The sequence below is a fragment of the Arvicanthis niloticus genome, chromosome 5, assembly GCF_011762505.2.
Source record: "Arvicanthis niloticus isolate mArvNil1 chromosome 5, mArvNil1.pat.X, whole genome shotgun sequence".
Lineage (NCBI taxonomy): Eukaryota > Metazoa > Chordata > Mammalia > Rodentia > Muridae > Arvicanthis > Arvicanthis niloticus.
Genome location: NC_047662.1, coordinates 35,169,610 through 35,197,429, shown reverse-complemented (window position 1 = coordinate 35,197,429; position 27,820 = coordinate 35,169,610). Strand labels below are relative to the sequence as shown.

The following is a 27,820-nucleotide window of genomic DNA, read 5'->3' as shown; positions in this document are numbered from 1 at the left end:
CCTCCACACTGGCTGTAGCTATTTGCTCTCTGTAGTCTCCAGCACAGGCATGGACTTTTCCTACAGCTTTTGTGGGTGATCATGTTTAATCAGGGTTTTGAAGCTGACATTACGGTAGTTTAACCTCATCTGGGGGCTTAGCTATTGTCTCCATCTGTGCTGGGAGGACGTTCAGTAGCCTTCTCTGTGTGTTAGCCTCTGCTACACAACAGTCCTCACAGAAGCCCCACCAGGGCCTGCTGTGACGGCTCCAGCCTTGTTTCCACACTTCAGTTCTTTAAAAATATAAACACACCCTCTTTCTGGGTGGTAGTGAAAAGAGCAAGGGAATTAACACATTGAGCGTGGGCCAAGTGCCCAGCAACGGATCTATGATCTAATAGCTTTGTGTAAGCCGCTAAGGCAGCACAGCCTTGTGCCCAGGCGGGTAGGGTTGCAAGAGTTCAGGAGGATGCAAGATTGGGAGATCTGCTGCTCTTCGTTCACATTCAAATTTTCAAATGATGAACTTAGCACAACCAGAAAGTCCATTTCTACTCATATTTTCCCTGTGTGCTCTGGATGACAGTGGCATTTGTAGTCACCATTAGGAAAGCAGTCACACCTGTGAGAGTCACTGCAGGAAGGATAACACTGAGCAGTGACGTCACCCACTGAAGCGACCGGTCCTATACTGAGTCTGTAAAACAGGCTCTGAAAAGAATCTCTGTGCAGCCTACTATTTCCTGCTACAGGGTAGGTGACTTTTCATGAATAATGTACTGGACAACAAAGACCAGGAAGGGCTAGTTTCTGGACCTGAACACAGAGAAGAATTTGTTTACTAGACAGTAAACAACATTAAGCATCTCCACATCCATCTAGAGATACTGGCAAACAAACAAACAAACATCTCACATGGCTCCAGCAATTGGTTTGTTCAAGCACCGGGGCTTTGAATGCACCTACAGCAGCCCTACTCCAAGGTAAGTGTTGTGTGTGTGTATGTGTGTGTGTCGGGAATTTGTGTATGGAGGTCAAAGGAAAACCTGTAGGTTTTCTACCACATCAGTCCTTGGGATTGAACTCAGGGTGTGAGGCTTAGTTACAGGGCCTTTACCTGCTGAACTACCAAGACAGCCCTGCTGTTTTCATTAAAATAATAATAAAATTGATTTTATGTGTATGTTCATGTCTGTACATGTGTGTGTCTGATCCCCACAGAGGTTAGTTAGAAGAGGGTGTTGAATCCCCAGAACTGGAGTTACTGATGGCTGTGAGCTACCAGCTGGTGATGGGAACTGAACCTCAGTCCTCTGTAAAAACCCGAGCTGCCTCCTGATTTCACCAAATCCCTCTGTTTCTTTGGTAGAAAGAATGCTGACTTAAGCATGTTTGACCATCTTGTGGCCCCAAGCTGTGTGCATACCAGAGGAACTCTAAATGCAGTCCAGCATGTTTGTAGATGACAGTGTCTGTTGCAATGTGAAAAGCTTGGGTACCACTGAATCTTAAAGGAAGGAAGACTAGACTTCAAGTAACAAGGTCTCCTTTGTGGTTTCTGTGGCTCTTAAAATAAGCGTCGGTGGGCTGATGGGAAGTTACCTGTCGGTAATGACACCTGCTCTAGTAATAGTCAATATTCTGCCTTCCCTATCCTTAGCTCCACCTGGATGATCAGAGATACACCAATTTGGAGGAAAATAACTATTCCTTTCACCTTTGTTACCCAAATGTTTCTCTCTAACCTGCTTGCCAGCTCCAAACGTCTGCTTGATAGGAATAAGGCCAACATTTGCATGCGCAGGCCTGTCATCTGCTGGCACCCCAGCATCTGTGTGAGCACCACAGGGGGGCCAAGTCTCAACAGACTTTTACTGAAAGTCACAGTAAAGATTCATGTTTGATATTCCTATGCGGGATTAGGTAAATCCTTATCATCCAGTTCCAGATAGCATTGTCTCTAAATCCACTAGGTCTAGGCTTCTCAGAGAGGGCATATTTATTAAATATACTTGAGAGGACTGGAGAGATGGCTCAGCAGTTAATAGTTCTGGCTGCTCATCTAGAGGACTCAGATTTGATTCCTACACATGAAGGCTCACAACCATCTGTAACGCCATTACCAGGGGATCTAACACCCTCTTCTGACCTCTTCATGCACCAGGCATGAACATGGTGCACATATGTACATGCAAGCAAACACATACTTACATAAATAAACTTGGTGAAGAATACATCAGAACAACACATATGTATTATGTAATTGAACACAGAACTTTAAATGAAATGAGGACTCTTAAAGACCCCTGTGCTTGAAGGGGGCCCTCCATGGGGGTGCTTATCTCTGCTACACCCAAGGTGCTCTGTAGGGATTGGTTCAGAAGTACATTACTCAAGACTGAGACTTCAATGTTGGATCCTGTCCTCAAGAAGCTTGTAACCCAGAGGCAAGAAGGTAAATTAAAAACAAAAACAAAACAAAAAACTGTCAAGGGTTAGCACAAGCAGAGTCATGCACAGGGTGTGGGGGAAATGAGGGAATTTTCCTAAGGATGGGGGGAGCAGAAGGGCATTCTCAGCAGGGACACAATATATACAAAATCTGGGACGGAGAGGGAGGGGGAGAGGGAGAGACAGATGCTAGGGAGCTATCACTAGACCTGCACTACTGAGCTGATGAAGTGAAGTCTGTAAGGACAGACCATGGTTCCTCTCTGAGAGCAGCACACACCCTTAACTTCTGGGTCATCTCTCCAGGCCTCATCTGTATCTTTTCTGATCTTCTGCCCTTTTATAAATGGGTTGATGGTTTTCTTACTGTTGCGTTTTAAGAGCTCTTTGTACATTTTGAATGTAAGCCCTTTATCCTGGCCCTACGCATAGACTAGTCTGTAGTCTGGCATGATTACAGTGACAGGCCTGGAGCTATCCCTCCAAGGCTCTGACCCTGGCACGGAATAAATTAATACAGAATAGCCAGGGCACTGCTTACACAGGAGTCTCCCAGCCTGGTTAAGTAAAGCAGTGTCTTGAGTGGTCAGACCCCAGGCAGGAATCATTGTATAAATACATACATATGCGCAAGGACACTTACTCTTGGTGACAGTCACCTGGGGAAGTGCTCCATTACTCAGATAGAAAGTAGAATCCTAAGCAGTTGTTTTCAATTTCACAGCATGTTAGACTTACCAGGGAAGGTTTAAAAATCCCATTGCCTAGGCTACACTCTTAAACAATTCCAAATATCTAGGGGTAGGGTTGGGGTGGATATCTGTAACTTGTTTTTGATCCCTGGGTGGTTCCAGTACTCAATTACGACCAAGAATCACTGTACAAAGAGAGACCCTGGGAGCTCATGGGGTCTTGAGAGGCAGTCTCTGGGCTGTGGGCTGTGAAACAGGCTGCAGCTATGAAGCAGGGAGCCTAGCCACATCCCGAAACTGTCCTGCTCTGGCATAAACAAAGAGCGGCCTGCACATACAAGTTGCAGTTGAGACAGAATTCTGCATGATGTCACTCACATGTGGCATCTAAAATGAGAGCAGAATGGTTTACCAGAGGCTGGGGAGCACGGGGTGATCAAGATGGGTTGACGGGATGAGAAGACACATATAGAAGGTGCACAATTGGGGCCAGCAGGAAAATGAGCTCAGGTGTTGTATTACACAGAGGGCCATCACAGCTAACATTCTACCACATACTCATACAGTACTGGAGGAGAGGTTCTGAATGGTTTTGTCAGTGTTTGAGGTGATGGCTAGCCTGCGTGTTGATCACCATGTAGGTAAAAGTCAGCAAAGGCGCTCCTGCGCACAGATCCCCGCTGGACTTTACCAAACTGTTCAATGACCTGTCAGTTCTAAGACTTATAATTTAAAAGGAGCTGTGTGTTTTGTAAGACAGCTTACAGTTTTGTGTCTCTTGTATCCCCTGGGGGTCCATTTCTCTGCTGCCCTCTTTCGTTTTTTAGTTCCACATGTTTGCCTTTGCTTAGAAGAACCAAAAGAAAACCATACCATCTCCCCCCATTTCTAAAGTATTACAGAGATGCTACATCCCTTGAAGTCAATGTAACTGTGGCAGCAGGTCATGAAGTGAAAGACCCTCCAGGAGAGAGAAAAATCAGGATTAGGAGTCATCTGCCTGCCTTGCTTTTCTTTTATTTTCTTTCTTTCTTTTTTTCCTTCCTTCTTTCCTTTCTTTATTTCTTTCTTTCCCTTCCCTTCCTCTTCCTCCTCCTTTTCTCCTCTTCTTCCTCCTCCTTTTCTCCTCTTCTTCCTCCTCCTTTTCTCCTCTTCCTCCTCCTCCTCTTCCTCCTTAGCCAATCTGTATGTCCTAAAGAGAACTGGCAGATCTTACTAGACTTCTGTGTAGAGGCTGGCAATGCAATCCACTTTCCTCTCACCCTCCCTGATTTGAGAAACATTTGCTGCACTGTTTGCTGCATACCACACACACTGTAGTAGGCACTGTGACACCCCTGTGACTAGGTCAGTGTTCATTCCTGCCTTCATAAAGTTTACAGTTCCCTAAACTTGTTGCAGGATATTTGATCACATTGTGAATCCTGAGATGGTGTTATTTACTGAAAAAAAAAAAGCTCTTTCTAGTTGTGGTGTGGCTCCGCCTTAGCACATACCTTTAATCCCAAACAGTAAAGGTAAAGTTAGTCTGTAGAAGGCAGCACCCAAGTTTGAAAGTGATGTCTGATTGAGTGGCAGGGATATGAGCATAGGATATGCTAACTCTCATGAAGACAGGTAAAAGAGGCTACTTAAAAGAACACTATAGAAAAGAAAAGGAAGAGAGAGAGAGAGGAGGTAGTTCTACCTGGACAGTGTACAGAGACAGGTTGCAGAAAGAGAACAAGCTAGACACATGTGAAGACAGAACAAGCCAGAGAATAAGAAGGAGCCAGAAGATTAGAACAGATTGCCAAAGTTAGTATGAGGCCAAGCAGAGCAATTCAGAAGCTAAGAGAGAAGCCAGATTGAATCAGTCAGCATGGAGAGGAGTTGGAGCCAGAGCAGCTGAGTTGATCAGTTAGCCAAAGCTCAGAAAGAACAGGAAAGGGTGAGCTTATTCAGCAGCAAGCCTCAGAGGCTGAAAACATCCTAGGCCTAGATTCGATTGTATAGAGACTAGAAGCTTCCAGAACTAGGCCTAGGTAAGCAGATGGAGGCCATGAAGCCTTGTCAACGACAATTTCATCAGGAGAATAAAAGTTGCTTTAATACAAACTTAGAATGGAACTCTGCTAGTTAGCTTTGGCTGGGAACCTGATCTAGCCTGACTCAGAAAAGCTGCCCGAGCAGGAACCAGAGGAAGCAAGCTAGTAGGCAGTGTTCCTCCGTGGTCTCCTTGCCAGCTCCTTCCTGAGTTCCTGCCTAGCTTCCCCAATGATGGACGGTGACCTGGTGTGGGATGAAATAAACCTTGTCCTTCCTGAGTTGCTTCTGTCGGTATTTTGTCACAGCAACAGAAAAGAACTAGAAGAGAAACTAAGTATATATTAAAAGCAAGTAGAAAGCTTGGTTTGTTTTGTTTTTAGAGGAAGTGAAGGGAGGGTTGGGGGGTTGGGAGGATGGGAGGGTGGCCTGTGCCTTTAATTCCAGCACTCAGGAGGCAGAGGCAAGTGGATCTCTGTGAATTCCAGGAAGCCAGAGATATACAGTGAGGCCTTGCCTCAAAAAACAAAAACAAAAACAAAAACAAAAACAAAAACAAACAAACAAACAAACAAACAGTACAGAAGTGAAGATGTAAGGAGGCCGGAGAAGGGTAGAGGAGGGTCAGACTCGGGTTTGATCAGATGCTGTTCTCTGAACACGACTAAACTGCTTGCTCTCTCCACCCCTGTCATCTCATTTGTTAAAAGTGTTTGAATACCACCTAGTTTATAGTTATCTGCCAACGTGTCCATTCATGCATCTAATGTTTACTGAGCAGTCACTAGGCAACAGGTGCTAGGAAACAGCAGCAAAGGAAGAAGGAGAAGCCCCTGTGCTCCCCTGGTGGGTGGGGTCAGACAGTGAATGGACAGGCAAAGGTACCGGGCATCCACATCGGGGAGCACTCCAGAGAGCTCCTCAGCCTCTGCCAGGTTTGCTGAGTGGCCAATCGCTGGGCTAGACAGTTAAGGCAGGGACTTGAAAGAGAGGGTCTCAGGTGGGAACTGGAGGCGGGAGTTGCCAGCTGGATATGGATGAAGAGCAGCTGCCAGGACAAGACTAAGATGGGGCAGGACATAGTTCAGGCCAGGATTGTTGGGTTATAATGGCTGAGAATCTGCCCAGCTAGATTGCCCAAAGCTTTTAATAAATTCGGTAAGTCTCCATGTCATTTTTCAGAGCTGGGGCAGGCATAGAAAAGCCTTATGGTTACATGGGGGAGCAGCCATGGTTGGGGTATGGCTATCTGAACAGGGTAATGGTCGCAGGGGTGGGGGCGGGGGCGGGGGCGGGGGCGGGGGCAGGGGCAGGGGCAGGGGCAGGGGCAGGGGCAGGGGCAGGCTGGACCTTAGATGCTGTACTTAAGGGAAAGGCAGCCAGGTTCTATTTCAGAGTCAAAGCAATGATGTTCTGGCTTTTCCCTCAGGCAGCTGGAAAGATGGAGCTGCTATTTTCTGAGATAAGCAAGATTCTGGGAGGTGGGGCTATGAATATGGATCTTGGCTCTAGATATGTGAACTGTGAGAAGCAGAGCCACAGCCAAGGGAAGTAGGTCCTGGATCAATGACTCCGAGTGTGGGAGAAAGGACTGGGCTTGGTCCAAACCTGGGAGTCATTAGCATATAGATGACATGAAAGGCCATGAGACAGATGAGGTGCACCAGATGAGGTCATCTAAGTGGTTGTTATGAAGAAGAGCTGACACAAAATATCCAGCATGGCACTGGGCATACAATGCTTCCCCTTGCAAGCCATATGGCAGAACTTGGAAAGGCTGTTTTAGAATCGGTAAATTTACCTCTGGCTCCCCCATTCTCCTCTTGTTCCTATGTTTTTTTGTTGCTGTTGTTGAGACCTAACTATGTAGTTCTGGCTGGCCTTGAACATGTGGTCTTCCTGTCTTGGCCACCCAAGTAGCTGGGAAGAAAGGTATATGCTTCCCCACTCAGCTTCCTCCAGCAGCGCTCTGAACTGGAGGTGGTTATATACCTTCCTTAACTGGCCTGCTTTTCATAAGGCTCTTTGTGCTAAAAGTCACTGGTTTGGGACTTTATACCTTTGTCTTTGCACAGAATTCTTCACAAAATTAATTGAGCATTTAAGTCCCTACACCTGGTAATTATAAGACACCACACCACCTCAGACAGGTTCCATGGAACACCTACCCAAACCCAGTTAAAAGAAATAAAATTCGTGTCTAAGCCAATCTATCCCCAGAAGGCTCATGAGAGTGCAGGAATCACACATCTCAGCATTGGGACCTGGTTCTTCAAGGCATCCAGATGTCTCATCTCCCAGGATGAGTGGCAGGCACCTTCTTGACTCACAGTATCATATTCCTGAGGCTGAGATTTCCTTAGGGCTCTGTGTGGGACACTCTGCCTCGGGATGGGATGGGGCCTCTCCATCCCCTCTTTGGGTCTTTGCTGAAACATCACTTTCCCAGGGAGTCTGCTGGCATTGTCCACTTACCCATGCAGTGTCCTCCACAGCACATACATACTATGACATACGTCATAGGACTGAGAGTTTATTTATAACATTCAGAAAAGATTTTATTTGTGTTGTTTATGTGTGTGCTACGTGTGAATGCCCAAGGAGGCCAGAGAAGGGCGCTGGATCCCATAAAGCTGGAGTTAGGCCCTGTCGTGAGCCGCTGGATATATGATCCTAAGAACTGATTGCCCGCACCTCAACAAGAGCAGCAGATGCTGTCAACCCCGAGCCCTTTTGGCAGCCCCCACAACATTTTGTTTATTGTACGATAACTTATCAAGATCTCCACTGAATGAAAGAGGAATGCTTGCCCTCCAGCTGTCATGGGGACAATTGTTTCTGAGCTCTTCCAACTCTTGGCTTTGAAGCAAGCACTGCAGACAGCCTCCAGCCTCCTAAGGGGCCAGGCTTGAACCCTGAAGGTAGGCTGTGGCTATGAGCACTACAGCTCGGATGGCCAGCCCTGGGGACAGGTGAGGGCAGTTCTCGGGCACTCACCACCTTGCTGGCCTCGAATCTTACTTACTCCTGTTCACCCCCCCACACACACACATCTGTGATACTTGTCTCATTTTCTACTCACTCGCTCTGAATCTTGTTGCCTAGTGTTTCTCACCTTGCTCCTTACTCTAGGGTTCCATTATATTCCATGAGGCCTTCACGCCTCTGTATCTGCAGCCTCCTTGGTGAATGTTCTTTTTACTGTCTGCTCAGAGTAGTCTAGGTATTCTCTACAGACACCACTTCTATTGCCTTCTGAGGAGGGGCTTTTTGTCTCCACACCACACATTTGGGGATGCCTGGCACCTCCTTCAGACTCCACCACCTGTCCCAATCATCAGATTATGTACCACCCTTATTTTAAAAGCAAACCACACATTGCTTCTGACACCCAGCACAACTACTCTTGCTGCTGCTGTTCACCCCCGCCCATGTTCACTAAGCGAACATGCATACATATATATGGCTTAGACTTTTCCGTTGTAGCCCATGCCCAAAGCGTATAGTTGGTGTCAAGATGTATTGGCTAAAAGAATAAATGGAAAAATGAAGTCAGGTATAGAACAAGAAACAAGGAGAATATAGATCTTGTTTGGAAACTCCGCCTTCCCCAATGGTAAGCTGATAAAAGACCCCAGTAAAGGGGCTGGAGCTAAGAGCACTGGTTATTCTTCCAGAGAACTCAGTTTCAATTCCCAGCACCCACATTTGAGCTCACAATTATCTGTAACTGTAACTCCAGTTCCAAGAGATCCGACACTCACACACAGGCATCCATGCAGGCAAAATACTCATGCACATAAAATAAAAAAAATAAATAAATTCTATTTTTAGAAAGACCACAATAAACATACAGGGTATGGCTGGATCTCATTCACGAGTCTGTACTCTCATGGGAACATGAGATTAGTGATTAAATAAAAGCCCAAGATTAGAGCTAATGAGATAGAGACTTGAGCATAGGCCATGCCTGATTCCAAAACCTCTTTTTAAGTTTAAAATTTTTTAGTTACACTGTTATTTATTTGCTTATTGTGTGTAGATATGGGCACTTGAGAGGTCAGAGGAACCAACCCCTTCCTTCTGGCGTGTGGGTTCCAGGATTGAATTCAGGTTGGCAGGCTCACCAACAAGCCCCTTACTGGGTAAGCCATTTTGCTGGCCCGCTCTTTTCAATTTTAAAATCTAGGGTTCTTACAGTTCTTAATTCTATGTACTGAATTCAGTCTTATATAGGATGTAGAACTGTCTTATAACTAGTCATTTCAACATGAGAAGTCTCTCTCTGAAAGTGCTCTCCTTCCCCGTCTGCTGCTTTTCTCCGGCCTCTCTAACCATGGCTTGTTGTTCTCTTGTGCATCACGCTTTCCTGTGAACTGCTCGTTTCCTTGAACAGTTCCTTGCCAGGAGTTCACATCCTTTTCTAGAGAGAGTCTGGGTTTGCTCCTGCCAGGTGCTTGGCAGCACTTGCCAAATCTGGGGTGTTTTACACATGGGCTTGGGAATTCCTAGTTTACCCGAGCAAGGAGACTCTGGCAATGACAGCAAGTACTTTTGTCTGCTGACTTTTTAGCCTAATCCACTCAGAGCTGGGGTAAGCTCCCTTTAATCCTGGCCTGGGGGCTCAGGGTTAGTTCTAGTAGATTCTTACAGGGAGTCCTCTGCAGTTACAGTTTAACATGGGAAGGGCCACAAAGTGGCAAATACGGAGAAGTTAATAGACCCAGAGGCTACAATTGGAAGCTCTAAAATTTAAAGGAGACTTTGAAGAGTAGGGAATGTGGAAACTAGAGAATGGGGTACAAGCAGTATTTAAAGAGAAAACAGCTGATATTTTTCAGGACATATACATTTTTATTCTCAAAAAGCTAAATTAACCCAAATTAAGATAAATTCAAAGAAATCCTTCCATTTGTCCACTTACAGTAGATTATACAATGTTTTCTTTTATTTACCATAAACTACAATGAATGTAAGTGCATAATCTACATTTTTCATGAGGAAAAAATGGGGTTCAGAAAGCTTGAACATGCTGTTTAAGGCCACATAAACTAAGCGGCAGAGGTAGAACTCAGGCCCTGTTCTGATCTACACCGTATCCTTTCTATACATCAGAAACAGAATCGCACACATCCAGAAGAGACTCTGTAAAGAGAGGTGGAAATATAGCCAAGGAATTCCCCACACAGCAGAATCCTTAACTTAGAAATCTGTCCCTGAATGCATCTGTGTTTCCCTTGGAAGAAGGCACTGGACTGGAAAAGCCTATGCAACAAGAGGCAGGAAGGTTCTAGCTTGCCCCGAACAATATGAGTTAAATGCATGGCCATATAAATTCCCTGGCCAAAGTCCAAGTCCCCTCAGATGATTCACGGAACTGGCCTGGTTTGCAGCAGCAAGCTACACAGTGATCTATTCCATACCGCTCATCTGTCAAGACAGCAGGGTAGGAGCATCCTCCTCTTTCACTGTGAAGACAGCTTAAGCACTGGTTAGCACGTCCGCCGTAACATCTTCTTTGTTCATCCATACGATTTGACTTGGTAATTACTGTCTCTTTTCTGGTCTGGTGGCATTTCACTTGCTTATGGCTTATACTTGATGTGTTTTGTTTTTCTGTTCATAGCACTAAATGGAGACATTTCTAAGAAGGGAGTACACAACTCTTTAGCACACTCAAACTTCATTCCCCAGATGTTTGGGGCCTAACATCTCTCTGCCTGCCTTGTAAAGACACCAGACCACTCTTCCCTGGCAGCTGCCTCGATGATGTATAAAAACTGGGAGAGCCACAACGCCAGAACCCACAGCTTGAGGTCCCAGAGTCAAGACTCTAGATTCCAGGAAAAGTGGCCAGCTGGCAGACAATTCCAAGGCTTGACAAGGACGAGCCTCACAGCTCCTGGTGTGATGATTTAACATAGGTATGACTATCACAATCTGAAGCAGTTGTGGGGGGGAGAGAGAGAAAGAGAGAGAGAGAGAGAGAGAGAGAGAGAGAGAGAGAGAGAGAGGGAGAGAGAGAGAGAAAGAAGAAGAAGAAGAAGAAGAAGAAGAAGAAGAAGAAGAAGAAGAAGAAGAAGAAGAAGAAGAAGAAAGAAGAAAGAAGAAGAGGAGGAAGATGAAGAGGAAGAGGAGGAGGAGGAGGAAAAGAAGAGAAATGCAATTCTCATCTTCCATATGTCTCACTTAGGGACATAGGAGCACAGAGATTGCTGACAACTGTATGAATGGTCTTGTACAGCGTATGAACAAACAGAATGGACAGAGATCCAACTCATGGTGTGATGGTTAAACGGGTTTGTGTTTATCCATTTACCCACCCATGCACCAACTTGCCCATCTATCCATTCACCCATCTACCCACCTAACCACCCACTCACCCATCTATGTATTCATCTCTCCACCCATCTACCCACTCCTACCATCCACTCAGCCATCTACCCACCCGCCCAGCCATCTATCCAAGCTTTCAGAGCTTGTTGAAACCTAACAAACCTATACCTATGCTGTTTAGGCACCAGAGAGACCAGAAAAGAATGCTAGAGAATTGGATATATGGTACTCAAAAGCTCCTGAATTAGTCACTTCAATTAAATCCTTATAACAACTTACAAAGTATGTATACAGTCTTCATCTTACAGATGAAATGGGTTCAAAGTAGCTAAGGAGCTTGCTCAAGATCACAAGTTCAGTAAGTGGCAATCTGGGATTTGAACCAAGTTTTGTCTGGCTCTGAGCCTGCACCCTTAATAAATTAATAATCATCACACAGTTAATTATAGGAGAGCCAGACAATTGGCAGGCAATGGGGCTATGGAAATTCAAAGGAAGCATGGAAGAGCCAATTTGGTGTAGACAGGAAGTAATCTTGGGGCTTTCCAAGTGACCTAGCAAGAAGAAGCAGTGCTGAACGCCAAGTAACAAACCCCGGAGGACCAGGTCTGCCTGTGGGAGGAGGGGCAGGAGCTCAAAGGGCAGAAGCTGGGGACCTGAGCACAGGAGCACCTGGCGGGAGGGCATCTCTGACAGTCTCCACTGCTCCCACTCTGTTGGAAAAATTGTTCCAGTATCCTCCAGTCCCTCAAGCTCTTGCAATGGTCTTCTGTAATGGGCCACCTGTGCTAGCCTAAGCCTCAGTTTATACCCACCACCCCATCCTGCCCAGGCCCCCATGTTCAGTAACATGCTTGAAGATTCTGCTTACAACCTGAGGACAAAAGCTCCAAGGAATTCCCCCCAAACTAAGCAGATAAGAGGGGTGACCTTTCCAAACTAGACCCCAGCTCTCACAGACGTCTACCCAGAGCTACAGCATTTTCCCATTCTACTTACAGTTTAGAGTCCAGCTTCAGGAGGAATCCCAGCCTATCATACTCTGGAAAGGAAAAGCAGAAAACGTCACTGAAGTCTCGCCAGTGCTGCCTCTGTGGGTTGCATTCCCAGAACTACACCATGGAGTCAGGCACTGCTTGGAAAAGAATACATACTTTGCTTCAAAGAACAGAAGCAAACACATATGCCTTAATAGATTTAAGTCACAAAACATCTATTGAACATTTATTTTGCCTGAAGAGCCAGGTTCGGAAGCAGCTATTTCTCAGATCTTCTAGGCCATCCACTTATATTAATGCAGAAATGCTTTCCTAAATAAACATGGCAGTTGAAACCGAAATGTGATATGTCAGAGACTGGACTCTGAGGAAAGAGACTGGAAACCATTTTAAGTTCCTTGAAGTTTTGAGCACAGAATCTGTTCAATGAGCCAGTCTCCTAGTCAGTATCAGCTGCCAGCTTGAAACAACTTTCAGAGTTATTTGGGGGTTGACTCGATCAAAATGGCCTGTGGCCAGATTCATGAAGTATTTTCAATTATTAATTGATATGGAAGGGTCCAGGTCACTGCGGGCAGTACCACATCTGTAGAGGTGTGCCTAGACTGTATAAAAGAAAGCTAACTGAGCAAGCCCGGAGGAACAAGTCAGTAAGGTGTGTGTGTGTGTGTGTGTGTGTACACGCACATGTGTGTGGTATATGTGAATATGAGGAATGTGCAGGCTGTGGAGGCCAGAGGATATCTAGTGTCTTGCTCTAACACTCCTGGCTTATTCCTGTGAGACAGCATCTCTCACTGAACTTGAAACTAGGCCACTGTTCAGCAAGTGCCAGCAATCTTCCTGTCTCTACCCCCACAGAGTTGGGGTTATGGGTCTGCATGGGCACATGAAGCTTTTTATGTGGGTGGTGGATTTGAACTCTGGTCCTCATGCTTGCTCAGCAAATGTGCTTACTTATCCTCAACCTGAGAGAAGGCATCTTAGCACTGAAAATATCAACTAGGACACAAAACACTACAGAAGGCTTTCCTCCCAAGAGAATTCCCTCAGGAAAGCAAAGGTTCCCCAGATAATCCTAGTCTTTCTCTGATTCAGGCAAAGTCAGGACTTTATATGTTAAGAACTTACAGAACCAGCAAGAAAGACAAAAAGGCCTCAATTCTAAAAACTAAAAATACAACTAAAAAGCATTGCTTTCAATACTTGTATTCTGGCATTCTAGGAAAAAGAAACATCACAGACTTTCCCAATACTTATTGATTGTCCCAGTGTAGTGGCCACCCTGGAGGCAGCCACCCTTCATGCTGCTGTCCCTCAGACTTAAGATCACACAGTGTACCTCTCTCTAGTGGACTCTTTCAGATGTTATTGGGGGCCTTCATCTTGCTCTAAACCCAACGTCAGACGCCAAGCAAGACAGCAGAGATGAGGGACGGGCAGAACGCAGTGCCCTCTGGAGTCAATACTCCACGACAATTATCAAGTGTTTCAATAAAAAAACAAACAAACCCAAGCTGGCCATAGTGGCACACAGCTATAATCTGATAATTTAGAAGGCTGAGGTAGGAGGGTTGTTACTGTAAGTTCAAGGCCAGCCTGGGCACTTTGGCAAGTCCAAATCTAAAAATAAAACTTTAAAAGGGCTTGCCCTGTATGCCCAAGGCTCTGACTTCAATTCCTTGTTGTTGTTGTTTGTCTGTCTGGTTGGTTGGTTTTTTTTTTTTTTTTTTTTTTTTTTTTTTTCCTTCAAGACAGGCTTTCTCTGTGCAACCCTGGCTGCACTGGAACTCACTATGTAGACCAGGCTGGCCTCAAACTCACACAGATCCTCCTGACAGCCTGTACTGGGATTTAAGGCAGGCAGGCAGGCTGGCTGGCTTGCTTTCTTTCTTTCTTTCTTTCTTTCTTTCTTTCTTTCTTTCTTTCTTTCTTTCTTTTATTCATTCATTCATTTTGGTTCTGGGGATGGAACTGAGGTTATTGGCCTGTGTAGCAAGTGCCTTCACTGGTAAGCCATCATCTTGATGGCTTTGACATGTCTCTTAATTAAAGTTTACTTCAGACTCTTTCCACACTTGCTGTATGTACGTGCTTATTTAACAACACATTTGACTGGGTTTGTAGCTCTTTGCTGGTTAGCCTACTGTACCTTCCTGAGTTTTCAGCTGATTTTCCTTTTTTTCTTTCTTTCTTTCCTTCTGTTTTTATTTGTTTGGATTTTTGATATTTTTAGAGACAGGTTTTCTCTGTGTAGCCCTGCCTGTTTTGGAACTCACTCTATAAATCAGGCTGGCCTCAGACTCAGAGATCTGCCTGCCTTTGCCTCCTGGGTGCTGGGATTAAAAGTGTCCCTCACCACTGCCTGGCTTTCCTCACTTCTTAATGTGAGGAAAGCGAGACGCTAATGTGATGTCTTTTAAAACACCATCATCGCCCCTGTATTAGCATGTATTTTCTTGTTAAGAGAAAATATCTGATAAAAGCAGCTTAAAGAAGTAAAGGTTTATTCTGGTTCACAGCTCAAGCTACAGCCCATGATGGTGGGGAAGCCCAGTGGTGAGGCCTTGACGTGTGTGTGGCTGTGTTAGTCAGGAAGCAGAGAGCAATGAAGGCTCCCACTCAGGTAGCTGTCTCCTCCTTACTCAGTCCAGGACTCCAACCCATGGAACCATGCCACCCAAATCTAAGGTGTGTCTTCCTACCCAATTAACTAATTTAACAACTCCCTCTCAGACATGCCTGAAGTTTGACTATCATGGTGATTCTAAATCCATCAAGACAACAGTCAAAATCACCCATCCTACCCCTTATATATATTTACTATATAGTAACCATAATTACAATGATTAGTAATCAGTGACTTTCCAATGTCACTTTGAGCTTTGTCTTATCACACACACACACACACACACACACACACACACACACACACACACACACGGGGGTGCAGGGAAGGGACTCTATAATAAACAAATAAGAATACTGCATTTCTAGCCCACCACAGTGGCAGGAATAAAACTCAAGGTTTGCACATGCTGGACAAGAATCCTGCTACTGAGCTACATCCCCAGCCAGAGCTGCATTTCTGAAGAATATGTGTAAGGGGTGGGATAGTTAATTCTGACTGCCTTCCAGGGCCTTTCTAGTCTATCGTCAGAGACATAAATTTCAGAACATTCTCTAAGTCCTTAGGAATTGAGCCCTGTTAGGTTACCACGTCTTCTGATCATTATTTAAAAGCTGAGAATATAGGTTTGTTTTTTTTTTTAAAGTAAAATTCATCACTCTATAAAGATGTGTAGTTGATAGAAGAAATACAATCTATAGATTGTGTACAGAAACCAAAACATGCCTCTAGCAGGATTTGCCAGCAGGGTAGCTGCAGCAAACCGCCTTAGACTGACAGCTGATGAGTAGATATTCCCACTGGCAGCGGATGTGGACATGCGTGATAGCTACTCATTGGCTGTTCTTACTGAGGTCGCTTGGTCGCAACCACCATAAGTAGGAAGAAATTAATGTAAAAAGAAAATTTCAGTCAAGTTCAGAGGGCATCAGATCCTCTAGAGTTACAGTGGTTTTGAGCCACCCAATGTGGGTGCTGAGAACCAAACTCGGGTCCTCTGCGAGAGCAGCAAACTCTCCTAACCACCAGCCATCTCTCCAGCCCCTCACATAATCAATTTCATAAACAGAGAATGCTGACCGCCATCTCTACACAGGAAAACCAGCTGTCAGAGGTGGAAAGACTGTTTGAAAGACTCCTTTGAGGGGCTGGAGAGACAACTCAGTTGCTAAGTACACTGACAGCTCTTCCAGAAGACTACAGTTCAAATCCTGGCACCCACATGGTAGCTCACAATTATCTGTAACTCCAAGATCTGACATTTCCACATAGACATACATGCAGGCACAACACAAATACACATAAAATAAAGGTAAATTAATTTTTAAAAAGAGAGAGAAAGAGGCCGGGCAGTAGTAGTGCATGCCTTTAATCCCAACACTTGGTAAGCAGAGGCAGGCGGATTTCTGAGTTCAAGGCCAGCCTGGTTTACAGAGTGAGTTCCAGGACAGCCAGGGCTACACAGAGAAACCCTATCTCGAAAAACCAAAGAGAGAGAGAGAGAGAGAGAGAGAGAGAGAGAGAGAGAGAGAGAGAGAGAGAGAGAGAGAGAGAGAGAGACTGAGAGACTGAGACTCCTTTGAGGAAAACTGTTATGAAACCCATGTCTCTGGAAGGGCTGGTGTGTTGTGTTGTCTCTCACTCCAGACTGGCAAGGAACACTTAGCGAGTGCCCCTCTAGGTATGGCTGCAGAGGGACTTCCTATCTGGTAAGTCTAGGGTCACTGAGAGATAGGCTGCCCCAGCACGAAAGCTGCATGGGGGCTAACCTGCACTCTCAGAGATGTGTGAATGAGCTTGTGGGGTACTCTTTCAGATGCCTCCTCAGAATCCCTGCCTAGAGGGTTCACAGACAGGTCCTCAGTGGACAAAAGCAAGAGCAGACATCCAGATTCCCAGGAGATGTGGGATGAACATGAAGACTGAGGTGCTGTACCCCAAATGAATGCCTACAGGAGCACTCCAAGAGTGAGCTTTAAACACAAGCAGGAAAAGCCAGGTGGTGGTGGCACACGCCTTTAATCCCAGCACTTGGGAGGCAGAGGCAGGTGGATCTCTGAGTTTGAGGCCAGCCTGGTCTACAGAGTGAGTTCCAGGACAGCCAGGACTACACAGAGAAACCCTGTCTTGAAAAACAAAAAACACACACACACACACAAAAAAAAAAAAACCCAAAAAAACACAAAAGAAAAAGAAAAAGAAAAAAAAAATAAAACAAACAAACAAACAAACAAAAAAAAACCCAAAAAAACCCAAAACACAAGCAGGACCCAGAGAGTGCAACACTCTCCCAGATTTAACTTTCCTTCCTCGAGAGCAGTGGTCCTCACCTTCCTAACTCTTTGACCCTTTAATATAGATCCTCATGTTTTGGTGACCCCCAACCATAAAATTATTTCATTGCTGCTTCATAACTGTAAGTTTGCTATTGTTATGAATTGTAATGTAAATATCTGTGCTTTTTGATGGTCTTAGGCAACCCCTGTGAAAGGATCATTTGAACTCCCCCAAAGGGGTAGTGACTCACAGGTTGAAGACTACTGTTCTATCCAAGGGAAGCCAAAAAGGGCACCCAGTGACTGGGAAGGGGCAGGGAGAAGTCAGACAGCAGACCTCCTCTTCCTTACCCCGAGCCAGGGCTCTTACAGGTCAAGGCCTAATGAAGTTAGGCGGTGTAACTACAACTCTGGGTGGGTTTGTTTGTTTGCTTGTTTGTCTGTCTTTTTTTGAGACAGGATTTCAGTAAGTAGCTTTGTCTGGCCTGGAGCTTGCTATTATAGACCAGGATAGCTTCAATATCAGAGATCTCCTTCTATGTCCAGAGTGCTGGGATTAAAGGCATGCACCACCACACCTGGCTTTAGAACGACAGCTCTGAATGAACTGAAAGTTATATAAGACTGGATGCTCTAATTCTAGACTTGCCAGTCAAAGTGATCGTGGGCTTTTGTTACTTCAGAAATACCGAGAACATCAATGGACGTGTACACCCGGAACATTAAGAGGACAGAAGGAATCCAAATGAAGAATCTCTCTGTGGTTCTCATGTGATGTGGCCTGCATTCTCAGCTGCACAGGCAGAAAAAAATGGAGGTTTACATGATCAGTCATTTGGTGGTTGTTTTGGTTTTCTGTGGTAGTGAAGAGAAAGGGCTGGGGGCCTCACCCGTGCTAGGCAAGCTACAGTCACAACCCAATAGGATAGCTTTAGGTTCCCACACGCAGGCTGTGGGAAGAACCGGCTATAGAGGCCTCGCGGGTACTGCCAGAAGTACAGCAGGCCACGGGGCCTCCCCTGGGCTTCCTTTACTCTTCTCACAAAGTTTTCATCACAACTTTCCAACATGGCCACCAGCAATTGGTAGGCAGTGTATGTAACATGACCGTGGAAATGGGACTGCAGTTCATCCCCTCTGTTCCTGCTCTGGAACCCCTGGTGAGGGGTGGGTGTGGGGGCCAGGCCTGCAGCAGCCCTTCACCTGTTCACATCTCAAACACCGAGGAGTAGGGCTTGGTGGACTTGCCAAGTTCCCATGACACACAGTGAGGAGGGGGTTTACCAGAAGGAACATGTGGCTGGAGCAGAGGCCCCTTGAAAAGGTAGAACAGTCTGGCAATCACAGTAGCTGAATCTCTGAGGACCAGTGGGCCACAGGCCCTATTCTCTCTCCTCATTCATCTTCCCCGACAACCTCCTACACGAATCACTGCTGCTGCGCTTGCTGCTCTCACCACCTGGCCTTCCCCCTCTGCCCTGAAAGGCCTTGCTTTGCCTGAGGCTCCCCAGGGGGCCCTGCCTCTCTTTTCTGGGCCACCAGCCTGGAGGAAGAGAAGGGACTGGACGCCACACTGTGGTCCCACAGCCTTTCTTGGTTTGGAGCTTGTGGAGGGTCTTGGATCTGTGACCCTCTCTTCCTCAGTTACGGACGAGGCTGTCAGAAGCCCACGCCTCAGCAGTGCTCTGCCCATTGTTTTCCTGGTAATTTTTCACTCCATTTCATTTTGGATAGTTTCTATTGATACATCTCCTAGTTCACTCCCCTCTCCCTCTCTCTTTTTTTCCTATTGCATTGGACTGGTCGATGAGCCAGCCAGTATATTTTCTCATCTCAGACATCATTCTTTTTATATCCAGTTCCTTTTATATCTTCCATGCCTTTCCTTAATGTTCCCAAGCTTTCTCTGCCTTCTTGAACATATGGAATATGTTATAATGTCCTTGTCTACTAAGCTAACACTCACATCATCTCCAGGCTTACACACAAACACACACACACACACACACACACACACACACACACACACGCTTGCTCCTGTGGGATTTCTTTTTCATGCTTCTCTGAATTACCTGGCAGCATCTGGTTGGTAGCCAGCCACGTGAATTTTTACTTTGTTAAAATGTGGTACATGGGGAGTCCTTTGCAGTAGAACTGAATTCTTAGGAAGAGCTCAATCATTTCAACATGGCTTGCTTGTAAGTTTGATATGTTAGAATTGGAGGCCAGAGTGGCCTTTAGTCTGGGCTAATTTTGTACTGTCACTAATGCTGCCCCATTACAGAGGTGCTGTTCTTCAGAGTGTGTTATCAAACACTGTTTTATGAACTCTCTCCACTATTCCCAACCTGAGTGACCTCTAGGTACTTACTGTCCTGAACACCACTTTCCATGGCTCTTTCCTGGTTCCTGTAATGTCCACGTCCACATATCAGCCGAGCAGTCCAGGGGGACTGGCTGCACACCTCAAGCTCTCTGCACAGGCCTCTCCCTCTAGGGCAATCTGCCTTGCTTCCTCAACTTCTCAACTGCTCCCTCGCCTTAGAAGAGCCTGGCTCTCCTTCCCTTTACCGAGGCCTGGAACTGCCCAGGTGTGCAGCTGGGATGAAGAAACACCAAAGCTCATTGGTTTCTCTCTTTCAGAGTTTAGCATCCTTGCTTCAAGGTCTGCAAACAAAGTTGGTTTTTCTATAAATTTTGTGGTTTTTTTCCTTTCTTTGCTTTTCTCCTGAGCACTCTCAATTTATTGTATCCAACTGTCCTCTTCACTTAAAGCAATCTCTCATAAGGACAGTGGCTGTTGACCAGCCATTCCTACTTACAATGTCAACCAGTCATTAAAGACAACAGCTGAAGAATCAATCCTCACGCGGCTTGTCTTTGTCACCCTTGCACACATCCAGTATCTGGTCCTCACCCCTGTGAGTGACTCTATTCTTTACCCAAGAGCAATCCCCAAACCTTGCTTTTCCCCTATTTCACTCAGTTAATCAGTCTATAGGTACTCAGGCTGAGCTTTAAAGATTAGCCCAAAGGAGTTGTTGCTGCTCATACTTAAACATCGCTAACTTCCATGAATGGGACAGACAGACAGACAAATAGACACACCTGAGGCAGAGCTCACCCAATATCTCTAGCACCAAACACAGGATCTGGTGTAAGGTTGGGGGTCCATAAATATGTTGAACAAATGGTGTGACTAGGGGACTAGCCGGGGACCTGGATCCTCTATCCTTTTCTCCTTGTGGTAAGGGGCCAGTGTTAGTGGTGGCCGAGTGGCAGGTGTAGCCCACAGCCTCTCTGGGTCAGTCATCTTTCACAACAGTGACTGCCTTGCTCTGCCCATTTCTGACTCTCAGCCCACCCAGCTGGTGACACTGCAGACCCCATCCACTGAGAGTTTCCCAGGACTCTGCTTAGACATAACTGTCTACTTCTCTGTTTACTTTCGTGTGCATTACCATTTTCTGATTTTTGCCTTTGGGTTCCCTCTGAGAACCCCTGACTTGTCAGTACATCATTTCTAAAGGCCTGAGCTTCAACCTCCTCCACAAAGAATCCAAGCGTCCCGAGCTTCACACTTTAAAATACAAACAAGTTCTTGGAACTGCATGTTCATGCTGCCTACAGAGGAAATGCTACTTCCAACACGCCAATGCTCTGGAGACAATTTGCCTCTGGTGTAGCCTACAGGAAGGTCCTGGTCCCTGTGCACAAACCTGCCTAAGGTCAGGAGATCCTGGAACTCCTGAGTCTACCAGGCTCAGAACCACTGACAGCCACAGACAGCGAATGCAGCAATGGAAAGCAGTCCCCTCCCAGACCCCACAGCAAGCCAGCAGCTGCACAGGGAAGGAAAAATGTTTAGTCTCTCAGTGGCCTAGGCCTCCTGCCTCAGCCACACCAGAAAATGCAAGGTAATACAATCTACCAACCAAGGAGCACACGTGTCCTGTGCCTGGTTCCAGGTGGGAAGTGCCTGGGTGATACAAAGCTCTGTCCTTCTCCAGCACCTGCACCAGGTCTGAGCTGTGAACATACAAAGTGCTTTTTCAGATGCTGGAAGCCTTTGAAGTAAACTGTTAACTCTTTCAGGGATCCTACACAGGGATTAAATATGTCTTCTGGGTCACAGTAAGAGTCAGAAAGTATTTGGGGGAGGGACCCTAGAGAATCTGTAAAACTCCTGGAAGGTTCAGAAACTGGACATAAAAGCAGGCCATGAGCAAACTGTGTGTATGCATCAAATAAGAAATGCTTCCCTTTACTGAGCAGAGTTTACAGAATCACATGTCATACACAATAGGTCTGCTGTCATTAAACAGGGAAACACATGAGCCACTGAAAAATCAGACCATAAAACCAGTGGGAGCTCAGAAGATTTGAACGGAGCAATTATTAACTGTGAACCAACGGAAGGGCAGAGAGTCCCACACCCAGCCAGTAGAGCACATCCTTCCACGCGTGCAGCAAGCATTTCTGAAAGTGACGGAGGACGAGGACCAAACGGGGGTCAGCCCCCAATCTGAGTCTAATTTAAAGTTAAGTTCTGGGAGGATGACCAGTGAAAGTACCTTTTCAAAAATATTAATGTTCCTGGGAATGCACACATCTGATCACTGGTAACAAAACACTGGCTGTACCTTGATGTACGTGCTTGCCCTCATTTCTGAAATGTCTGCCAGACTCTGAGCTTTCAAAAGCCTGACAACTGTCCATTGTTCAGGTGAAAACAGTGTTCCTGAGAGATGGACAGTCTGGTTGGTGACAATCATACAAGGGTCTTTTTGTTAAGACAACCTCTCTCCTCGGTATGTAGCAAGGGTGTCAGGCACGCTCTCATTTCATCCTAGAGAATACTAAGGAGATGTGCATCCCAGGGGGAAATCTAATAGAAGTCAGAACTGCTGGGCAGAGGGGCTAAGAGTAGAGGACTTTCCTAACATGCTACAGGCCCTGGCTTTGATCTACAACACTTCGAACAAACAAACTGCTTCATCAAGAATTGGTTCTAGGGGCTAGAGAGATGGCTCAGTGGTTAAGAGCACTGGCTGCTCTTCCAGAGGTCCTGAGTTCAATTCCCAGCAACCACATGGTGGCTCACAACCATCTGTAATGGATCTGACACCATCTTCTGGTGTGTCTGAAGACAGTGTACTCATAAAATAATTCTTTAAAAAAAAAGGAAGAATAATTGGTTCTGCCTTTTAAAAAATGTAAAATTTCTCTGGACATGACTGTGCATGTATGCTTTTAATCCCATTAGGAAGAGGAGGCAAGCCCGCCAGGAAGTTAGAGCCAGCCTGATGTATGTAGACGTTCCAGGCCTGCTAGAGTTACACGATAAGACCCTGTCTCAAAACAAAATACAACATACAAGCCCCCACAAAAGAAAAGAAAACAAATTTCAGTCGTGTCTGTTCATAAAGAATAAGCCAGTGTGACAAGTGCGGGTGAGCACTGTTGCTTTGTCCCAGAAGCACAAGATTGACGGTGGTGACACATTTTAATGAAAACACTCTTACATTCTAAGAGACCTGAACTTTGGATGGACCTCAGAGCTGAGTTAATAATACACCTCAAGGTCACTCAGGCCTTGGTTTGCTCTCCTGCTGGAAGCTCAGCCTGTCTAACCTGCCTTTAAGAGAACAAGTGACAGCCCACCTTATTTACTTATTATTATTTATTATTAGTAGTAAGTATATACTTATTTATTATTACTTATTTATATGACAGTATACGTCTATGTATGAGGAGGTCAGAGGCCATCAGACCCCCCAGAGCTGGAGTTGCAGCAGCTGTGAGCTGCCTGATGTGGGCGCTGGGAACTGAACTCTTGTTTTCTGTAAGAAAAATATCCTCTTAATCACCAAACCATCTCTCCAGTCGCTTCCCCCCATGTAATTAGCTTTTACACCCTAAGATAATGCACAGCTTCAATTCTGTAACAATAATGGTAGTAGCAGTAGTTTTCTCAATGTCCCATTCATATTCCCCCAACTCCCCACCCCTCGGAATGGAATGCGATGTTCTCACTCCACCCATGTTCTGAAATGGAAACAGCTATGTTACACTGCAAGATCCCATTCTAGGCAACAGGAAACCCGCATGGAAGTTCCTGAAGTGGGGTTGATAGCCAAGCCTCACACTCATCTGTGGAAGCCTCAGATGGAATTCCAGCCAATGGCACTGACAGGGGTTTGAATGAGAATGTACCCCACAGTTTCCAGCACTGGAACACTTAGTCCCCATTGTTGGAGCTGTTGGGGGCGTGTCACTGGTGTGGCAGTGAGAGCTCTTCAGGCGTGCACCATTTCAAGATCCATTTCTGTCTCCTGACTGTGGTTCCAGATGTGAGTCCTCAGCCTCTGTTCCAGCTGCCACGGCTCCACTCTACCGTCATGGACTCTAACCCTCTGGAACCGTAAGCCCAATTTAACGTTCCTTCTAAAAGTTGCTTTGGTTGTGGTGTTTTATCACAGCACCCGAGGAGTAACTAATACAGAGCCTGACAAGCCCTGTCTGCCTTGTGTTAGCCTTTCCTTTTCTCATTCTACAGAGGCAGCACCACTCCCGTCAGCTGACATGAACCCAGTAGGGAGTAAGTGGCCCCCACTGACACCAACCATCTCTCCCACCTAGAGCAGTTTATAGGAACATTAATGAGGTACAGAACGTTCAGTATTTTATGGGAATATAAAGCCATTGGCTCTGTCAGATAATCACAATTCTTCACATTAAAAAAAATTTTTTTTTTAGACAAGATCTCACTGTGTAGTCCTGGCTGGCCTGGAAGTGGCTATGTAGACCAAGCTGAACTTGAACTCACAGAGATGTACCTGCGTCCAACTCCTGGGTACTGGGATTAAAGGCATGTGCCATATATGTAGGGCTATCTTCAAACTTTTAAGTGACAAACATAATATAGGCAAAATGGTCCACCAGGCAAACAAACTCCTCACATGAGAAGCAGTTCCACCCATCTTCCTTCCCATGGTCACTGGCTCCCATCACTCAGATGGGATGGTGAATTCCCAAGTGCAAAGGGCACCTCAGCAAATGGACTGAAGAACTATCTTACTCAAAATAGATATTTCAATTCCAAAGGAGCAACACTGTACAGCCTCCCATAAAAGCTACATTAAACATAAACACTCCGTGTCAAGGCTTGAATAGAGGAAAAAGAGGACAACAGGTCCAAACAGCAGTCACACGGTCAAACGTGCACAGGAGAGAACACACCGAGGGGGCTACTGTTCACTGACAAGGTCAACTCAATCCTCACTCCCAGGTGGCAGGACTTGTCCTCAGTTTCCAGATGAGGCTGGATGAGAGGGGATAGGATATGCCTAAGGTCCCAACCACTGAGCTGGCAGAGAAGCTGCTGAGCCAGCTCAGGCCCAACTCTGAGGCTGCTTGTCCCTTCCTCAGTCCACAAGGACTCCGTGTTAGGACAGCTGCAAGAGAGCAATATGTCCTGTTCTCTCCATTCCCTGTCCCAAGGGCGATGTCCAAAGATCCAGCCATACCACATGTGAATCGTGGGAGTCAATGGGATTGCTGAGAGCGGCTGGCCAAAGTGCAAAAGACTCCCACATCACCTCAGGCCGGGGAAATAAACCACAACATGGGATCAATTTATCAACGACAAACTAAAATAGGAAAGTGGTTTTATAAAACAAACACAGAGAATCCCACTGACCTAGACTAAATTAACTGACCCAGGAAAGTAACTTAGACATTCACAAGCTAAAATCCAGACCCAACTAGATATGTGTATGCTGGTATGGGGGAGGCAAGAGGCTTGACAGGGTAGAGTCCCCTGTGGCTGACTGACTCACCCACAGCAGGGCTAGGCTCTCATGTGGTACTTTAGGAGGGACCAATGGGGAGCGGGACTTCTCAAAATATAGGCAGAAGCCACTCCCAGTGCAGGGAAGATCTCATGGCTCCCACCTCCCCTCTGTCCTGGGAAAACCAGGCCTGAAATCAATCCTGTTTATGACACCAAGTGAGCCTGTGACTCCCCTGCAAGGCCACTGACATGCAGCTACAAGATTAAGAGTGACAGCACAGCAGAAGAGCAGCTGACCCAGGAGACAGGTAGATGACTTACCTGCAGTTTGTACCTAGTGTCCCCCAATATTCATATAAAGGAAGCTAATCCCCAATGTGGTGATGTGAAGAGGCAGGACTGACAGGAAATGAATAGGTCATGAGGCCTCTACCCTCACCAGCAGGATGCCCACAGAGAACAGGCTCCAGGGATCCCGTCCGCACCTTCTGCTGTGTGAAGACACATAATGGTGGCAGTGAGGGGAGGAGCACCTTTGGTGCTGAGGTTTCAGCAGCCCCTGAATGTGCTGGCTCCATGATCTCGGACTCCCTGGCCTTCAGAACTTCAAGGAATAAATGTCTGGTTTATAACTCTCACAGCCTAAGATATTTTTGTCATAAATATGAAGGACTAAGATGCTCAACAAAATAAGAAACCCCTCTCCGGACAATAATATTTTTCAGTCATAAAAATAATGTGCATTCAATATAAAGACCAAATCAGGGCTGGGACATGGCTCAGGAGGTAAGAGGGCTTGCCAAGTAGGCCTGGTGACCTGAGTTCAATCCTCTGACCCCTTGGGGGAGAGCCAGCTCCTGAAAGTTGTCTTCTGACCTCCACACACTTGTCCTGCATGGCGCACACACACATATTCATACACTAATAATAAAATAAAAATTTTAACTTTAAAAATCCAAATTATAAAAAAACCTCGTAAACAATGAGGCAGGAATTATTTGACATTTCCATTCATTACCTAAAGCTAATTGCTATATTTCAGTGGCTATGTTCTTTGAAATCTCTTCCTATTGATGTGTATATGAATGTGTGAATATATGATTCCACTTATACATGGCCTTAACTTCATGCTGGTTATACCATAATATCCTGGACATAGTCTATGCAATTCAAAAACCTTAAATAGTCCTTTTTATCTTTTTAAAGGTAGGGTCCCATGTAGCTCAGGCTGGCTTGCCACCCCCAAGCACTGGGGTTAAGCTATGTGCTACTATACCAAGCTCTGTTGTCTTTTTTTATTTTTTCCTTTATTTCTTTCTTTTTTTTTTTTTTTTTTTTTTTTTTTTTCGAAACTGGGACTTTCTCTATTATGTAGCAGTGGCTGTCCTGAAACTTGCCCTGTAGACCAGGCTGGCCCTAAACTCACAGACATTTGTTCACCTCTGCCTTCCTCACCTCTGCCTTCCTGAACACTGAGATGTAAGGTGTGTGCTACAGTTCAAAATCCTCATTTCTAACAAACATATTATTCTCCTGCATGGAGTATCATTATTTATGAAGTGGGAATTATTCCTTCTAATGCTTTAACTTTTTATTTAATTAAAATTAATTCTTTATTTGTGTTTGTGTGTTGTGGGAAGAGTGCATGTGCCACAGCACTTGTATAATGTCAGAGAATAACTTGTCGAGAGTGTCCTTTCCTGCCATGTGGGTATAGGGGACTCAAACTCAGGTCACCAGGCATGGTGGCAAATGCCTTGCTTTACTTGCTGGGCCATCTTACTGGCTTTCATATTCTATTTCTCAAGCCACCAGATCAAGTCTCTAATGGCAGATTAAGGCAGTTAAGACAAACAGCCAGACGGTTTAAAGAGCAGCCCAGGAAGCCACAAGAACATCTGCATCTGAGGTGGTTTGTCTTAATTAATAGTCAAGGATGGGCACGGTGTGATCTCTCTCTCTCTCTCTCTCTCTCTCTCTCTCTCTCTCTCTCTCTCATGTGTGTGTGTTTGTGTGTGCGCGCATGCGCACGCTAATGTGTGCCTGCACTCATGCTTACACACATGCACCTGCTCTAAAAAATATTTACCAGGAACTTGTAATGTGCCAAGAGCTGTTCTACCAAAATGTGCAAGGTCTTTGCTTTGACCCAGTGCTATCTACAGCATAGTGACAGTGACAGAGACTGACAGAATGCAGATGGGGATAGCCAGTTAGCACGGTGGGTATTCAGGATGAATGGAGGCCGGGCTTTCTAGAGAAGAAATGGGAGAATGGGTGTCTGAAGAGACTACCCAGATAAAGCAACCTTCCTGTAGGGTGACACTGTACCATGGAGGAGATGAGAGAAGCACAAAGGCCCCGATGCAGGAGGAGACCCAGCATCTCCAAGGAGGAGCAGGAGTGCCATGGCTGTGGGCAGCAAGGGCACAGATGTTGAAGTGAAATCATGGAGGTAAGTAGGCCTTTGTAAGTCAGTTAGGACCATGGTCAGCGTGCTCTACTGAGGGCCCTGGAAGGCTCACATTGGGAACCAGACAGGAACCTGTTTAGGTTCCAGCCCCAGGCGCACTGAGAAAGGCCTCTGAGAGGCAACAAATGGGCAGACAGGCCAGTAACTAACAATGGTTCTAGTC

At 45.7% G+C, this 27,820-nt stretch overlaps 1 protein-coding gene across 4 annotated transcripts in view; it reads right to left on the bottom strand.

The window, feature by feature from the left end:
• The window catches only part of St3gal3 (ST3 beta-galactoside alpha-2,3-sialyltransferase 3), a 201,324-nt gene that overhangs the window by 83,727 nt on the left and 89,777 nt on the right, over positions 1-27,820 (bottom strand). For all 4 annotated transcript variants that reach the window (XM_034503101.2, XM_034503097.2, XM_034503095.2 and 1 more), the window contains one exon: positions 12,486-12,528. In XM_034503101.2, the coding sequence (XP_034358992.1) occupies positions 12,486-12,528 (43 nt within the window). The remainder of the gene's footprint in view (positions 1-12,485; positions 12,529-27,820) is intronic.